The sequence below is a fragment of the Mustela putorius genome, unplaced genomic scaffold, assembly GCF_011764305.1.
Source record: "Mustela putorius furo isolate JIRA1106 unplaced genomic scaffold, ASM1176430v1.1 tig00000461_pilon_pilon_pilon, whole genome shotgun sequence".
In the NCBI taxonomy this organism is placed as follows: domain Eukaryota; kingdom Metazoa; phylum Chordata; class Mammalia; order Carnivora; family Mustelidae; genus Mustela; species Mustela putorius.
In genome coordinates, this window is record NW_025421390.1 from 1,636,064 (window position 1) to 1,654,789 (window position 18,726).

General features: G+C 45.9%; 1 protein-coding gene across 1 annotated transcript in view; it reads left to right on the forward strand.

Annotated features, from left to right (window-relative positions):
- The first annotated feature begins 16,019 nt into the window (after nucleotides 1-16,019).
- The window catches only part of LOC101674897 (guanylate cyclase soluble subunit beta-2-like), a 31,171-nt gene continuing 28,464 nt past the window's right edge, over nucleotides 16,020-18,726 (forward strand). Inside the window, exon 1 of the mRNA XM_004775229.2 lies at nucleotides 16,020-16,169. Coding sequence (XP_004775286.2) covers nucleotides 16,068-16,169 — 102 coding nt within the window. The 5' untranslated portion in view covers nucleotides 16,020-16,067. The remainder of the gene's footprint in view (nucleotides 16,170-18,726) is intronic.

The window sequence follows — 18,726 nt, forward strand, 5'->3', positions numbered from 1 at the left end:
CGCTGAACAATGTAAGATCTATAATTTGTCATGTGTGGCCTTGCCAGACTGAATCCTAGAAAGTGTTTCTGAGCGGTGGTTTCCAAACCTGGAGAGTCCTCTGAGACAAGTGGTTAAATAAATGTGGATTTCCAGGCACCACCTCCAGGGCCCAGGAATCAGTATGTTTATTTTGATCCCCAAGTTATTCTGGAATAGGCAGCCTGGCCCTGGTTTCCTGCCCAGTTATTTTGGGTATCTCTAGTTAAAACTAACTCAAAAGTAATATACATTTAATGGCTGACTATTCCAGTTAAATTCTGATTTGTCAGAGCCCCTGAATATGTGTCTATATGGTCACCTCTGTGGTTGGTATTTTTCACACAATATGAAATGTGCTCCTCTTTGTGTGAGTTGGAAACATCAACTTTATTCATTTCTCGCAATTCATTTCTCTAACTCCCTAATCTCTTCAAAATGTTTTTTTTTTCCTTCCCTTCCCTTCCTTTTCTTTTCTTTCTTTCTTTCCTTTTGTTTTGTTTTTTTCTTTTCTCTTCTTTTCTTTCTTTCTTTCTTTTTTGGGAGAGAGTGTGAGAAAGAATGAAAGCGGGGTCAGGGAGGGAGAGGGGTAATGGGAGAGGGAGAGAGAATCACAGACAGATTCCCCACTGAGAGTGTGAGCCTGATGACTTGGGTTCAATCTCACATCCCTGAGATCATGACATGAGACAAAATCTGGAGTGGGTGCTTAACCAACTGACCTGTCCAGGTGCCCCTTCAAAATGTTTTCTGATGGCCATTTTTCTCTCCTTCCCTTCTTATCAGAGGTATTGCTATCTCACTGGGAAGTTATCACTTGGTTTACTTATTTATTCTTTATTCTTGGTGAACATATAGTCTCACTAGAGCAGTTTGAATGACTGCGTATTGCAAATGTACACCAACTCTCTGGGAAGTGTTATACGCAAGATCACGAAGATCATTAAACAAGGCTAACAATTCCTGTGTGATCATAATAGTCTGGGAATGTCTGGCATCCCAGAAATGTGCAACATATATATAAACCAAATCAATATTTGACACTAAAGTATTATCAGTTCAGTCTAAAGGAAAGATGAGTCTGTCACACCCAGACAGGGAGGAATGCGTGGTCCCACCAGAAGCCTGGAAGGTGGCACAGAACTTGTTAACATTTCCAAGGGTCTTGGTGATGACATAATCCCTTCTGGGACCTTCTGAATACATTGTGATACCATGTCAGGCTTCAATTTGGATCTTGCTCATCGTGTTTCTATTTGACTCATAGGCATCGCAGGAAGGTGCACGTTTCACAGAGGCCCGGAGGCCCTGGGGGAGTGGATAGAGGGTGATGACAACATGGCAGAGATCATTGCAAGGGATGGTGGGTAACAGCATCCTTTGTCGGCCCCGGGCCCAGCATTCAGCTTCTCTGAACATCTGATGAAGCTTAGAGACCACCGTACAGACAGGGACCCAAATAGAAATCTTGTTGGTAGAGAGAAACCCAGAGAACTTCTAGTTCAGTGATGGTCAAGTGCAGGGCAAGGCCCCTATAGGGCTGTTTGAGAAGCTCTAGCAAATGTGTATGGAGCGGAAGGGGAGCACGGATTTAAAAAAAAAAAAAAAAAGGTAAAAAAAACACTGATCTTACCAACTACTTCCCTTACTTCACTGATAAGGAAATCAAGGCCCAAAGGGAGAAAGTAATGTTCCCTCAGAGCTCATTTGTATTAAGGGTAGATTTGGAATCAGGGTGTCCTGGCTCCCGGCTAGGTGGGCCCCGGCACAGCTTGTTATCTCTGTGCTCTCACTACTATATCCATTCCCCACTGCCTCTGTGCGGTGTTTCTCTTTCTCTCTTCTCACTCTCATTATTCTCTTTTATCCTCATCAATACCTGTCAGAAGTGTGGGACAAGTGTCACTCTCCCACTTAACAGCGGGGAGGATGAAGTCCAGGGAGATAAAGGAGTAGCTAACTCAGAGGGGGGAAAAGATTTAGGAATGAATAAGGATCTTCAGATATTAGAGGGCTGGCATCTGAAGGGGGAAGCATCCCCGTCTGCATGTGCCCAGGGGGCAGATCCAGAACCCGGGAGTGAGATGGCCGGTGGCAAGGTGCTGGAGCTGTGGGCTTCAGAGCTCAGAACCCAGGGCCCTCCCGTGTCAGTGGGGAGATCCTGGCCAGACAGCCTCTCTGAGCTTCCATTTCCTCCATAGTAAGAGGGATGATCACAAATGATTTGTCAATAAATACGCCCAATAAATAGAAGGTATTATAAGGGTCTAGACGTAGGTTTTGGTTCAACATAAGAAAAAAACTTTCTATCAAAGAGAGGAGTCTGTAAATGGGATGAGCTGCCTTGCAGAGGAGTGAGTTCCCTGTCACTGGAAGTCTTTAAGAATAAACTAGAAGATTGGCAGTCTGAGGTAGTAAGGAACGGGGAATTGGACAATTAGGAAATGTCACACTTCTACCAATTCCGAGATTCTGTAAAGTGAGCCGGGATAAACTCAAATGTTTTGTACTTTTCTTGGTTATTCAAACATTCTCTTTGCTGCCTTGGAGCCTCTTCGCTCTGTCCAGAACACTCGTCTTTGCCCGTCCATCCTTCAGTCTCAGCAGAACCTCCCTTTCCCAGGAAGCACTCCTTGCCCAGCCTCCTGTCCCCTGACTTGCCGGAATTGGTAACTGCAGTTCAATGGTTCACACAAAGAACGAGCCAAGAGGGTGACTCCCAGGTTAAGCCACTTTTCACTGGGTTTGGTTAATCGCTAGAAGACTCAAGGCCATCCATTACTCCTAAAACATAGTTAACCACGTTTGGAAACAGTGAGACTCTCAAGCAGCTGCTCTAGTTGCTTCAGAGAATGAGGCTCTGGGACTGCCGAGCTCTGTGTTCACTAGCGTGTACTAGGTATTTAACATGCGCCCAGTACAGCACCTCTTGCTGAGGGTTCAAAGATCAACCTAAGTCACAAGCCCATGCTCAAGGAGCACAGTCCAGAGGATAGACTTGACACCAACTAGGGAAACACGTAGTCTTCTGTGGATCCTTGAGAAGAGAACTCTTGGCCCAAACTGGGATCCGGGAAGACTTCCTCCACGGCCTCCCATTCCTGGTGATCAAGAGTGTTCATGCTCTCTCATATCTTCCTCGGTCCGTGGGTATATGCTTGAGGCAGAGCTCCAGCTGCTGGGTTTTCATCGCCCCGTGATTTCTCTTTCAGAGCTTCTGCCGAAGTGCAAGACGCCTTCATGACTTACACGGTGTATGATGACATCATCACCATCAAACTCATCCAAGAGGCCTGCAGAGTTCTGGGTAAGGAGGAAGAGGGCTTGTCGGGGTTTCTCAGGGCTGCCGTCACACAGTACAACTAGTTCTCATCTAGTCCTGCTGTGTTAAGACCCGGCGAACACCGAGTTAGCAATCTTGAGCCATCGCTCAGGTTCTAACTCTAGATCCTTGTTTTGTGGTTTTCTGTTTCAAGATTCCTTATTTCATATATAGCGTTAGTATTGGACCCGTGGGCAGGAGCACCATGACTCACACCTGAACGAAGCTTTTCTAACACACATCTTTTGTCGGAAAGCCACATCACACCCTTCTTGTATTTAGAGCACGAGGCAGCCCTTCAATGCTGTTCTTGGGGCATTTTCAGCAGCACACCACCAGCAAAAAAAGCACAAACGTGTAAAAGCAGCATACAAAATCGATTGCAAAAAGGACACTTAATGTACAGTAGGAGAAAGGAGACAAGGACGCAGGGCACTGCCTCATTTGACCTTAGCTAGGGATGCGTGTGCTCGGGGACGAAGAGTTTTTGCTTCTCTGCACCTGCTCCTGAATGACTGCAAACGCTTGGTGGTACTGATTTTGGGGTTACAGACACGTTTTAGTGAGTGGAAAATGTTCAGGGTTCTGGTGGTCCAGGTGTTCCGTAGAGCAGCATAACTCCACTCTCTGCTTCTTCCCCACCGTGTGTCTATGTCTCTATGTCCAAATCTCCCTCTTCTTCTTGCACTGGATTTAGGGCCCGCCCTCATCCTGTCACCTACCCTTTCCATTTGAGGAGCCTTGAGCTTCTTACAGACAAAAATCGTGAGGGTCCCTCTCAGTGTCAGCATCTGTATCAGCACTCTCATGCCTGGCCTTGATGGTGGCCTTGACAGAGATAGTCATACCTTTGAAATGTATCACCCTGATGACCTCCGGGTGTCAGGGGGGACAGCTCTGGGAATCCTCTAAGGCCAACCATGCTTGTGTTTATCTGGAAACAGAGCTGGTGTATTTTTTGGGGGGGTGCTGAGGGCCTTCTTCCCCATCTGCTCTGCCATGGGTTGTAATGGGGGGCCCATTGTGGATGGTTCCACTTACAATGCACTTGTACTTCCCAGGTGATTCCTCACATGGACGTATCAGCAAGCTATGGCTTATTATATTAACCTGCTTGCTCCCCAGGCCCAGATGGGGAGGGGTTCAGGACAGAGAGAGAATACAGTCCTGCCTCTTTCTAGTTTAATGACTGAAGACAAGTTACTTACCTGGTTACAGTTTTCTCATCGATCTATGAGCATAATAATATCTACCTGCCAGAGTTATTTTGAGGATTAGATGAGATGACATATGTGAAAATGTCAGAGGTGTTATCTGGCACAATAATAAGCTCTCAAAATGTATTTCTTTCCTTCTTTCCTTCCTTCCTTCTCTCTGTATTAATTTCCTATTTCTAAATAAGGTTACATTTGGAGGTTGCAAGGAGACATGGGTTTTGGGGGACACTTCAAGCCAGCACACCCTTCTTTCCTTTACCATTCCTTCTCACCAGCATGGAGCTGGGGCCTGGAGAGGAAGGAGTTTCTACTGTCCCAGGCTCCAGGCTGGGTACCAGAAGCCGAGAGAGTACCTTGGTGCTTCCGGGTTCTTTGACAACATGCTCTTCTGGTCCCAGTTGAACTTCCTTAGGCTACCCCTCCAGGCACTGAGGCCTTGGGCTGTGGTGAGATGGCATCTAGGGATTACTGCAGGCGGACCCTGTGTCAGCTTCCTCGCCTAGCACCTAGACCCTGGGATAGAATTGTTGGAAGCATGGCTGAAGGCTGGATCCCGTGCAGCCCCCAGGGGCTCAGGCAGCTGGGGCTGTGGTTTCCAGCTGTTTGTCATGGAGTCTCTGAGGGTCCTGCAAGTTGGCCTTCTGTCCTTGGGACCTCCTCCAGGGGTGGTCACAGGTAAAAGTCTGCCCCAGGCACACAGTGACCAGCCCAGCTGGGGAAGGGCGGTTAGTGAACGTGAAGCCTGCAGAGACAGGTGGCTTCCCCAGAACGCGGATGCGTAAAGTGCTGGGGTTGGGTGAGGCCTTGAGTTTATTTCTCTTTCCTGTGACTATTAGGGAAATTCTCTGATTAAAAAAATTGTGCCAGCTTTAACCTCTTGCACATGTTTTCCCTTTGTTTCCACACGGCAGTTTGATTGACATCTGTGTCTCTGCTCATACTCCTGGTCATTCCCCAGATGCAGAAAACCGTTCTTCAGGTATCTGCAGCGGGGAGAAGCCCCAAGTGTCCGTGAAGCTGGGAGGGGGAAGCTTGTGAGGCTCAGGGAACTGAGCTCCTGGTCACCTGCCAGCCACACCTCCTAACGGAACGAGACAAGGTTGTGTCTGAGCCTGGACATCAGGTACTGAAATGATACAGTCACTGGCTCCTGCAGCTCCTGGAGCTCCGGCTCCAGGAGCAGCCAGCACGGCCTGCCTTGTTCTCTAGAGGTCCTTGGAGGCAGGCAGAGGAGGGGGACAGACAGGGCCCACGTGGCGTCTCAGAATCACAGCTGAGCGCCCACCACTCCTCCCCCTTCCACAGAGGTTCACAGAGAGAGTTTCTAGGAAGAAGATGGGCCAGAATCTGGGGAACATCAGTGGCACCTGTGAACCACAGCTCTATCCCGTCTGACCTGTTTAGGGAGCCCCAACCCCTCTGCCTCCCCAATAGCTGATGCCAGGGGAAATGGATGTTGGGCTTGGGCTATTCAAAAGTGGGTAGAGTCAGGATTTCAGGAGGAGTCTGACCCCAGTGTGTGTACTCTTCAGAGTGCTGGGCCGCCCACCCTGGGCTGGGAGCCTGGAGACGAACTTTCGAGACCCAGCTCACCTCCTAGGCCTTCTTGTCTTCACACCACAGCTCGCCCGCACCAGAGTGAGCCTCTCAGCCTTCTTGCTTAACACACCTGCCAAAGAGATTGTTGTCTTAAACATTGCTTTTTAATATTTTAGGACATGCGATGATGACATTACATATGCTTTTCAAACCGTGCAGGCAGACTCCTTCCTTATTCTGATCCGCTCTTAGGCAAGGCCCAGCGCTCCCCCAGTCTGGTAGGCTGACCCTGACTCTGAGTGAGGGCTGCTGGGCCTCTGGGGCAAATCTTAGTGTTTAGTATAGTGGCCGCCCTTTTCCCAGTGAAGTCGGGGGAGTGTCCGGTTCCTTTTCTCCCACAGAAGGAATAAAAATCACCGGGTGGGAGGTGACTCTAGACTTGACCCAAAGCTGGAGTTTTGACAGAGCTTAGGAAATAGAAGAGCAACGGAGCTTGAACTGGAAGGTGGGATGAAGCTCTCCTTCACCCTTTCTTTGATTTTCTTTCAAGGCTTCCCAGAAGCAGGAGACAGTAGTGGCTACATCAAACAGGCTCTGTTTGGTTCTAAGCCCTCTGCCAAGAGGGCGTCTAGTCCACATTCTAGGAGTGCCAGGGGTTGGTTTCTGGTGTGACCTTGGGTCAGGGAAAGAAATTCATGGAGCGCTGATCTTCTCCTCAAAAAGAAATCGTACTGACTTCAAATGGTCATGGGAAGGAAGGGATGAAAGAGACAAGAAACGTGAGGCCCTCTGCAACATCTGGGGCCCAGAAGAGGTACTCAGCGAATGTCAACTGCATCTGAAGGGGGGGCAGGGACATTTCAAAGTTTGGTGTCTCTGGCTGTTGTCCCTTAAAAGTAGGACTGAGCTTTGGTGTTTGCCTTAAATAGCTATAGTATAATGTTCTGGAGCCATTCTGAGCAGGGCTTGGTAAACCATACACAGCCCCTGGGCCAAATCTGGCTCCCTGCCTGTTTTCGTAAGCAAAATTTTATTGGAACTCAGCTGGGCCCATGTGTTGACATCTTGTCTCTGGCTGTTCTGAGCTATCGTGGCAGAGTTGAAGCGTTGCAGCAGAGACCTGCAAAACTGAAAACACTATCTACCCTTTACAAAACCAGTTTTGTCACCTAAGGCTCTAGAGAATGGATCTTTGTCAAGATTTCTTAAATCCCTTTTTCCTTGAGAACTACTGTTTATCAGATTATGTTCAACCCCCACCAAATTCATATGTTGAAGCCCGAACCCCCGATGTGACGGTATCTGGAGACGGGGCTTTTGGGAGATAATGAGGTTCCCCTGAGGTCACGATGGTGGAACCTTACAATGGGATTAGTGCCCTCATAGGAAGAGGTCTCAGACAGTTAGCCCTCTCTCTCAGGAAGCATGGGCACGTGCTTCCTCTTTCTCTCACACACACATCTCCGGCTCCAATCATGTGAGGACATGGTGAGAAGCCAGAAAAACTCTCTAGAACCTGACCACACTGGCACATGAATCTCACACTTCAGGCTTTCAGAATTCGGAATAACTGAATTTCTGTGGTTAAGCTGCCAGCTCATAGTATATTGTGACAGCAGCCCCAGCAGACAAGCAGGAACTTGAGAAAGTTTTCACATCTCCAGAAAGAACTATTTCCTGCGTCTGGTATCATGCCCAGGCCATTCTGTAACTGTGTGTGATTATGAACACCGTTGGGGATGGCAGTTCTGTTCACAGAGAGGTGTCTTCCCATGCGTGTCCCTCAGGCTTTCATAGTTCCAAACCAACCGATACATTTGGAAGCAGCAGTGATTTTATAGACATTTGTCGATTTTCTACCAAAAGCCAGAGTCTTTCACTGTGATTCCTCTCTAACTTCTTGTTGCTTATCTCAGTAACATCTCTTGGCCTATCCCAAGTTGCATATAAGTATGGTGAGCGTGTTTTCAAATGAAAAGTTGGTATGTGGGATGCTTGGGTGGCTCAGGTCATGATCTCGAGATTCTTGGGATCAAGCCACGCATCAGGCTCCTTGCTCAGTGGGAGCCTGCTTTTCCTTCTGCTTTCTGCTCCCCCTGCTTGTGCTAGCACAAAAATAAATAAAATCTTTACAAGAAAAAGGTGGGATGCAAATTGAGTAAATAACATGCAGGCGTCTTGGAATCAGGAGGCTCTGGGAAACATGGATTGTAGGTTTCTCTCTCTCTCTCTCGAGATATATACAGATATATACATATACTGATGTATATATTCTATGAATCAGAGAGAGCATGGCTTGCCAGAAGGTAGCCCACAGGAAGGACAATTTTTTTTAAAAGATTTATTTATTTGAGAGACAGAGAGACAGAGAGAGCACAAGCAGGGGGGGAGGCAGAGGGAGAGGGAGAAGCCGACTCCCTGCTGAGCTGGGAGCCCAAGGTGGGGCTCGATCCCAGGATCTGGAGATCATGGCCTGAGCTGAAGGCAGATGCTTAACCATCTGAGGCACCCAGGTGCCTCCAAAGGAAGGACATTTAACTATTTAACAAAATACACTGGTCAGTTGAGACAAACTCTTCCCTCAGACAAAGGAGAAAAGCACGCTCAGTTACCACTAGTCAATGCTTTGCTTTCCAAGTGAGCTCCAGAATGCAATTTGCCTACCTTTAAGCAAATTGTTGGGACTTTTCCAGACCACTCTGCCACTGCATAGCTCTGTGCTTTCAATGAGCAGAATTCAGGATGGGACCAGATGGCAGGTTAAGCATTGCATAAGGAATTGTTCTGGGTATGAATAAGTACCTACTTAGTGTGTAAGTGGGTTATTAGTGATCTGAAGTGACAAAATGCAAAACAGTACACAACAGCCATTTGGCACAGCTGTGTCAGTCTAGACTCTGCTTGCTAAGAGACCAATAGTCAAACACGTTTCAACAGTTAGCAAGCGGCAAATGCCAACAAGCCTTCTCGGCGTTTGCCTCTTTTAAGAGAAGAACAACAATGTAAAATTTACAAAGTCCCAAAATCCAGCATTACAATATTTGATCTTTACCATGACCCTCTGAGGGGGGACAAGTTGCCCCAGAAGGGTGATTCCCCCCACCCCGCCCCCAAGGCTAAGGGCTTGACCTCTGGCATGCAGGTTCTGAGCCCAGTTTCCAAGCACACAGCTCCAAGCAGCTGATGACTGCAATTTGCCTACCACGGACTCTCTAGCAAGGACTCTGGGATCCTTTGGACTAGGTTGAACCCCCAGCTGTACCATACCCTAGTAACTAACGTAACCTGGACCAAACTCCCCATCGGTAAGCAGCCCTGACACCCATGGCCCCTACATCAGAGGGCCCGTCCTAAAGATGCAATACAATACCGCAAGCCAGGCATCTCACCCAGAGCAGATACTCCACAGAGCAAACCCTCACCTTGTCCCCCTCCCCTAGCCCTACCTGGAAGGTCTCTGACTAGGCCAAGCCTCTGCTCCCAAGTTTGCCGGGAAGAAGGCAGCTTGTGATCTGCTGCAGAGGGCCTCCCGCCTGAGCTGGTGTCATCTGTGGCCCGGCTGGTCTTCCTCTGTGGGCGGGTGAACAGTCCTGCTCCCTCTGGACCCCCACCCTCCCAGTTTAAAGTCTGTTTCCTCCTTGCAACCTGTGGTACTCACATGGGTAGCAGTTTTCTGCTTTTCTTTTCTTTCTTTCTTTTTTTTTTTTTTAAATGATTTTATTTATTTATTTGAGAGAGAGAGAGAGCACCCTAACAAGAACGTGAGCTTGATAAGGTGGGTGGGTGGGGGAGGGCAGCGCTGGGGAGGGGCAGAAGGAGAGGGAGAAGCAGGCCGGGGGGCTGGATCCCAGAGCTCTGGGATCTCGACCTGAGCCACGGAGGGTACTTAGTCCACTGAGCCACCCAGGCGCCCCTCCGGCTTTTCTTAAGCTCCTTCCTCCTACTTACACAAGATTTCTCCTATTATCTCGGGCCTGGCTTTGGTGATGTTATTTGAGAAGGAGAATATTCTAGGTGAATGGCTTTTTCCAGATATCAGAAGCTTATTCCTTTGGCTACATTAGCCTTGGGGAAAAAATTACCCATTTTCGATGGAAAATTTTCTAAAATGTACTACATACACGTCCCCGTCTTGTGGGAGAGCACATGCTTCCCTGGGCCCCTCGGGTGGGTCACTATGAGGAATGGCTCTTGTTCCTGTATCCAGGGGATGGGAGGTGGGCAGGGGTCTTGGGGGTGTGGCCCTGAGTGGGCCCTGTGTCCAGAAGGCCCAGCACAGGCAGCTGTGGCTCTGTGGCCTTCCTCTGCCTGTCAGCCCTCACACAGGGTTTGGTAGGTATCATGTCCTCCACCCTGGACAGCCCGCCTCTGCTCTTTCTAGTCCCTTGAGCCATCACCCAGGAAGAAGTAACATTTCCCAGTGATGTCAAAGAGCTAGCTTTGTTAAGTCAGAAAATTTGAGTTTAGACATCATTCCAATTGAAAACCTACTTCAAAGCCTCCATATCTCTTCTGGGGAGCCAAGCATCTGGAAAATGGACACTTCCTGACAGTGATTTTCCTGCCAGCAAAGAAGCCTTCCATTAAAACAACAAAAACAAACAACCCTTTTAGCCTCTCTCTCTCACACACACACAGAACTATATTCTCAAGCACGTGTGCCCTTCCCCCAGCTTCGATAATTATTAATATTTCACCAATCTTGTTCCATCTCTCTGGTCCTTCCACCCTTTTTCTGGTTTTGTTTTTGCTGGAATGTTTTAAAGCAAATCTCAGGTTTCTTATAATTCTACCCATAAATATTTCAGTATGAGTCTCTAACAAGATAAAGACATTTTAAAAACATAATCATAATGCCTTGATTATACCTAACAAAATTCATAATATTACAGAGGCCCAGAATCCAGCTGTATCTCAGCTGGCCATGGATAAATGTGGTCTTTGTGGTCTTTTTGTATTAGATTTACTAAGGTCTTTTTAGGACAATCAGCAAAAACTTTGACATAATTTCAAACTCACCGGAGGTTTGCAAGAATAGCACAAAGAATTCCCATATACTTTTCATCCATATTCCCCAAATGTTAACATTTTACTATATTGGATCCATCCTTCTCTATCTGTAAGTTTTTCCCCTGAATCATTAGTATGTTGCAGATATGATGTCTCGTTAGTCCTGAAAATTCTCTTATGTAACTGTAATACAACTACCAAACTGAGGAAATGAATGTGTATGGAGGGCTATTACGTAACCTACAGACATTATTGAGATTTTTCCAGTTGTCTCCGTGACATCCTTTAGAACAAAGAAAACCTTGAACTGCAGAAGTTGTCACATGTCAGATGTCTTCTGACATCTGGAAAAGTTCCCGAATCTTTCTTTGGGTTTTGTAACATTGCTATCTTTGGCAAATTCCAGTCAGCTATTTTGTAGGATGCCCTCAACTCAGGATTATCTGATATTTCCTCTTGATTCAATTCACATTGTGCTTTTTTGGTGGGAAGACCCCAGAAGGGATGTTCTGTCCTTCCCAGGTCACGGTAGCAGGGGGCATATGATGTCCTTTTGTCCCATTGTCCTGTTATTGGTGTTAACTTTGATTGCTCGGTTAAGGAGGGATCTGCCAGGTTTCTCTACCACATCGGTCCTGTCTTTCCCTTTGTAATCAGTAGTTTGTGAGAAGATACTTGAAGACTATGCAAATATCTAGTTGCTTCTCAAACTCCTCCCTCCCCAGTTTTAGTACTCATTGGTGATTCTTGCCTGAAACCATTATTACAGTGGTGGCCAAATGGTATATTGTTCCTTTTATGTTTATTAGTTGGATTTCTACAGGGAAAGAAAGGATTTTCCCCTATTCCCATTTATTTATATCAATATGAGCCCTTGACTATTATTTTTTAAATAGGTTATGATCCTTTGATTTCATTATTTCTTTTGATGCTCAAATTCTCCAAGATTGAACCAGTGGGAGACCCTTTAAGCTGGACTCTTTGTCCTTTTGATTCTTTGGTTATTTCTTTAGTTTCTGGGATGACTAGATGTTACAGGTTTGTCTTAGCCCTTCCCTGCCCCAGCTCTGAAATCTATTGTTTCTCCAAGGAGCTCTGACCCCCCGCAACACACCCCAATCAACTGATCAATAGATCTATCCATCCTTCCATCCATCCATCTAACACCATGATGAGTCTTACTGTCTTATTACAGTAGATTTGCTAATCTACCTCACAGACTTCATTCTGTTCTTTCCCCTTCCATAACTGTAACTGCCTTCTCATACAGTGAGGAACTTGTTCCCCACTTTTCACAATATATTTACTTACACCCTTAATCTTCAAATGTTCAGAAAGTCGTTTCAGAATTGCTTACTAACACCATTGTGGGAAGGAAACCTACTAACTACAGTTAAATATTTGTTTACAGTTTTTTGTTCATTTGTTTGGTTTTGGGTTTAGTCTAAAGACAGAGCAGTGTAAATCCTATGTTCAGATGTTACTGGGTTTTTTTTTTTTTTTCCTGGGTAATTAGATTTTTCAAAACCGGGTCTGTTACAATACTGTTCTGTTAATCTGTTTGTTTGAATTGTATCTCGGAGCTTTCCCTATCCTTATTTATACCATATTTATTTTCTTTATTTTCAGTATATGAGTCATTAACATGATTCCTCAAACCAGAACTGTCCAAAAAGTTATGCTCAGAGCAATGTCAGTCCCCCGCCCTCCACAATTTTTCTAACCTCTCTACCTCATTCCTACCAATGCCCTGTAGGTAGGCAATCCCAAAAGTCCCTGGTTTATCCTTCTGGTGTTTCATTTTGCACAAATAAACAGATAAATGCATATTTCTGTATTTCCCCTGCTCTGTTACACAAAAGATAAAATGCTAAGCATACTACAGATTCTCCATTGCACCATCAAAAAATATGTTAAGGCACCTATGACTCTTTCAGTTTTCTCATTTTCTTGACATTTCCTATTTTTCCCTGACTCCCTGTGACTTAGAGAACTCATGGAATCATAAATTCACTGAGCTAAACTGTGTAACAACAGAGCACAGTGGTTTTTTGTTGTTGTTGTTTTTGTTTAAAGATCTTATTTATTTTGACAGACAGAAATCACAGGTAGGCAGAGAGGCAGGCAGAGAGAGAGGAAAGGAAGCAGACTCCCTGCTGAGCAGAGAGCCCGATGCGGGGCTCGATCCCCAGACCCCGGGATCATGACCTGAGCCGAAGGCAGAGGCTTTAACCTACTGAGCCACCCAGGTGCCCCACAACACAGTGTTTTAAAAACACTGATTTTTAAAAGTGACCTGTAGTCTGCTAGACAAGCTCTCTCAACCAGAAATCTGAGAAGAAGTCACAGACCCAGCACGGATGGAAGAGGCCGCACCCAAACTCGAGATCTGTGGTCAAGCACCATTAATCTCTGAACAAGATGGCCTCTCCTATGAATAGAGCTGGGTGCCCAGGAACAAAATAACCAGGGTCTTGAACAAGCATGTTCATGGATTTTTGGAGGATTACAGATTTAAGAGAAAAGTCAGATAGTCTTTCTACACAAGGATGCCACTGTCACTTTGCTATACCTTGCTTGCTTTGCCGACAGCCGTGTCCTCCTGAGTATGGTTCCCGGGAGAAGGAGGTCTCTGGGATCTGTGCTTTCCTGGCGGGTAACAGGATGCACCTGCTCAGCACTCCAGCCCATGGGACACACAGCACAGTTGTTTTTTCTCAGCTTGCATCAGCCAGATTTAGCAGGAAGGGAGGGGGAAGGGGGAAAGAGGAAAGAATGATTCCACACCTGTCCATGCACTTTTCAGTTCTTCTCCCAGGGGCTCATAAGCAATGGAAAGGACTTGGGTGGAATTTATTTTAGTTCTTTGCGGCTTAGCAGGTGGCCCTTGATTGCTCTTATAGACAAGCCTGCCTTGGTCGGGCCTGGTTAGTACTTGGATGGGAGACAAGCCTGCCTGCATCCAGTTTGGGATGGACCCAGAAGCAGAGAACCCAAAAGAGGCAATTAACACAAGCCATTCCCACCCTCTACCTTCCTGTCCCAAGCTTTGTCTTGATTCAAAAGACCTGGGTAATATATTTTTGGAATGTATGTGTTACTCACCCTTGGTAAGGCCAGACCAATTCAGAACAGGGCTCTCTCCTGTTCAGATTACAAAACAATTATCTGCCCAAGAGTCTGGGTGTGAACAATGAGCCATAGAAAATCTGCTTCTCTGATCATCCCAAGAAGCAAACAGAGGGTGGGAAGTGCCCAGGCCTCCTCTGATCCCCTGCCACCCCTGCAGGAATTGTCCTTAAGCTCAAGGGACCTGGAAAGCCCCTTACTGGGAATTCCAGATTCAGCCAGAATACCACAGAGCCCTTCGAGGGTACAGCCAGGGATTGTGGTGATTGTAAATTCCGCAGGTCTCCCGTGAGCCTGGGCATTCCAGACCTTATCCCAGCCCCCGAGACCTCCCAGGGTCACCACATCACAGGAAATAAGAGAATGTTCTTTCACAGACACACCAGGCCACCAGCATCAAGGGATGTCCTGTCTCCTGTGTCAGTGATGACAACACATAAGCAGACCTTACTCTTGAGGAGAACTCTCGTTTTTTTGCAGTGCAGCTCTAGAGACTGGGGGATGTGGTAGAGAAATCACTGAATGCAGAGCACCTGGCAGGCTCAGTGGGTTAAGTGTCTGCTTTTGGCTTGGGTCATGATCCCAGGGTCCTAGGATCGAGTCCTGCATTGGGCTCCCTGCTCAGCGGAGAGCCTGCTTCTCCCTCTCCCTCTGCCTGCCGCTCCCCCTGCTTGCATTTTCTCTCTCTGTCATTTAAATAAGTAAAATCTTTAAAAAAAAAAAAAAGAAAAAGAAATCACCAAATTTAGAGTTAGAGCTTCTGCCCCTGGTTTAGGTCCATTAACAAAGACGACTCTCAATTTCAAAAAGGGGACACCTCACCTGTAAAAAAAAGGGGACATGATAATAAGATTAGTTAACCTACAAGGTTTCAGCATGTGCCGAGAAAAATAATTGATGATTTTGATTACTGAGTACTTAATGATTAATGGGTGTTTCAGGAACTATAAAATTTCTTTAATAAAGACTTCTGCTTCTATAAAGCAAACAGTCACATTTCGTCTATTGCAACAGTGCAGACAGTGGCAGCAGCCCCAGCAAAGGCCATCAATCTACCTCCAGGTCTTTATCAAGCTCCTACCTTGTGTCTGGCACAGAAAATGTGTAGAATGCGGTCACTGCCTCTCAGGAATTTCACAGTTGGGAAGAAAGTAAAATGCAACCCTTAGGAAGAGTACCCAGTGTGACGTGGGCTATTCAGAGAAATCTTTATGGAGGGTGCAGTGTGCAAAGTACACCCCGTGGGGACACTGGAATGGGGAGAGGACAAGAGGAAAAGGGGAGATCATTGCAAGCATTCGGCATCATTTTCTGGGTAAATCAAAATAGGTTCATCCCTATTGTTTCTTAGCTGTGGTATTAGCTCTTTCTCAGAGATAGCTTTTCATTTCATTTACAAGCCGTCGTCTTTAAAGACATTTAACAGTAGTAGGGGAGACTGGAGGGGGCCATACACAGCCCTGCCCAGAGCGAACTTGGCCCTGGAAGCCAGAGTCAGCCAGTATAGGGATGGGAAGCTGTCGCTTCTGGACTGTAGAGGAATTTATGTCTTGGGGACCACAGAAAAGACTGGGGTAGGGTTAGAAGAATCTTATGTTCCTGTGTCAAGACTCATTGGCTTCCTCACGGTGGAAAGCGAACACTTTGGAAGCTGCTTAATAACATGTCCCATGGGCAGGATGTGAACACTTTGGAGCCCAAGGAAGACCGCCCGAATGAGAATGAACACTTTGCAGGTGCTTTTATTTGGGGGCTATGCTTTGGGTTCCACAGGCGTGTCCATGGAAGCCATTCTGAAACTCTTTGGAGAATACTTCTTTAAATTCTGCAAGATGTCTGGCTACGACAGGATGTTGCGGACACTGGGTGGAAACCTCACGGAGTTTATTGAAAACCTTGATGCCCTCCACAGTTACCTCGCACTGTCTTATCAGGTAAGACTCTCTGAGGCCAGTCTTGGTGGCTCTAAGGGGGAGCAAATGCCTGAGGCAGTCCTCGGTCATCGTCGCCCTGCCCCAGGAGGGGTGCAGGTGCAGGGGCGGGGAGAATCCTTGGTACTCGGTGTCTGGAAGGACGGGACAATGAATGCCTGTTGGCCACTTTGATCAGCTGGCTGGCAACCAAGAAGGACAAGCTGAAGAGGTCAGCTTGGCGACATAGGTCAGCTTCTTCCAGCAGTCTCTGGTGTGGCTTTGGAATGAAATCTGAAAGACTGATCCCAGCGGGAATGAAGGCTGGGAAACAATCAGGTTTCGGTGGATTTGCAAGATCGCTCCTCAGGTTTCTTGGCCTGGATGGAGCTGATAAATAGCTTCTGTAGCCAGATTCATTTTCTCACATATCAGAAGGAAGGGCTTGACAGGGCCCAGAGCCACAGTCAGAAACCATCCCGCGCTGAGTGACCTGCGGGGTGGCCGCTTGCGGTGTTGAGAAACTAATGTCCCTATTGGGATCTATCCTTCTGGAGTTCTTCCCTTGGTTTTCCTTCCTTGTTGGAAGGAAGGAAATTCAAACGCCTAGACCTCCTTTTCTTTTTTAAGAAAAGAAAATGCTCCATTAAATAGGCAAAATGGCACTTAGATGTTTTTATTTTATATAAAATTATTTATATTTCTTTTTAGGACTCTTGATAGTTGACTAAGCTCTTTCTTCCCTATTTTTATATTTAATGTTCATAACTGGTTCATAACTGCCCTTGAAGGGTTGTCATAGGGATAAAATGGGAATATTCAAGCTAAATGCCCCCTCAACCATAAGTCACCCTTCTGCGTGTTCCATGGGAAAATGATTATTTTCTCTGTTGTTCACATAAAGAATAAGAAGCTTAGAAGCCTTAACTGGCTTCAAGTAGGATGAGTAGGTGGGCTGTCCTGTTGCTATCTTGTGAACTACTCAAGGATGGAGGGAACAGAAGGAGCTCTGACTATGGGGTCATATGGACCTACCACACTGTCTGACCAACTGACTTGCTGTGTGGTACCCTCAATGGACCTCTAGGTTCTCACTTATTCATTTAGTAGGTATGTATTGATTATCTACTCAGTGCCAAGCCCTTTTTGTAGGCATTGGGCAAACACAGAGACAAAAAGGGATGAATAGTTAAAAAAAAAAATCCACCCCCATATTATTGTGTGAATTATAAGAGAGCACATGCGCAAGTCCCCCGCATTGTGCTCAGTCTAGAAAAGGCATTTCACAAATAATAATAGCTTCTTTCTTTTCCCTTTTCTCTCTGTTCCATATGGCCAGTTAAAAAAATGATAATAATTCATATGGCAACTTCCTTTAAAATTTCTTAGTTAAAGCACCACCGTTAGGATACAAAGAAATACAGTTGGGCCCCTTCAATAATGTCCCATATTTTAATATAGCATCTTTCACCTGTAAATTTGGCTAATATCTGAAATCACAGTCCTGGAGAATGTTACTGTTCTCCCATTCATTCATTAAACAACAACAACAAAAAATTATGGATCATCTTTTATGCTCCAGATACTGTGCCCACCATTTACTCCCGCTTTAATGAATAAGGGTGGGTGGAACTGAGGGTCTGAAGTTCAAGCCCATTGTTTGTACACCCAACTCCTAATACCTTTCCTCTGGAGTAGCCATCTGTCATTCCTTCATGTGCCCAAACCAATGCTAAAGAACAGAACTTCTCAGCAGTGCCTAGGTGGCTCAGTCAGTTAATTGTCTGACTCTTGGTTTCAGCTCAGGTCATGATCTCAGGGTCGTGAGATCGAGCCCCGAGTCAGGTCTGTGCTCAGCGGGGAGTCTGCTTGAGATTCTCTCTCTGCCTCTGCCTGTACCTCTCACCCTCTCTCTCTCTCTCTTTCTCTCTCCCTCTCTCCAAATAAATATATAAAATCTTAAAAGAATAGAACTTCTCAGGGTGTATGTGAGGGTATTTTGCACATGATGACATGAATAAAATATATAAATGTTTTAATATGCAAGTTGTAATTAAACACTGGCAGTGATACCTGTTAGCTGTCGAGCTTTATACTGCGCAGAACATTCTAGATTGTTTCTTTAGGCACAAGTAAAATAAGATAATGCTGACTTTTCTTTATGTCTCTCTTTATGTCTCAGATGCCTCTAGTCATCTGTCAAAGCCTTAAGGCATACGTTTCTGATTTTAGCTGTGCCTTTAATCTTGCTTTTTTTTTTTTTTAAGCTAACTTTCACTGGGTGCTAATTATGAGGCAGACGTTGGGCTAAGTAATTTATAATCATTGACTTATCCTCCTTACACCCCTAAGATTAGGTATTCTTATTTTTTCTCACGATATAGATGAGAAAACAGGTCCAGAAAGGTCAAATAATTGCCCCAGTTGCCGGGTTATGGTGGCTGAGCTGGGATGCAACCCCACATAAGCCTGTCTCCCAAAGATCATGCTCTGTCTGCTTCCCATTATTTCCCTTTGCCCTGATTCTCCACTTCCATAAAACTCTATTTCAATTAAAAAAAACAAAAGTATTATCTTACTG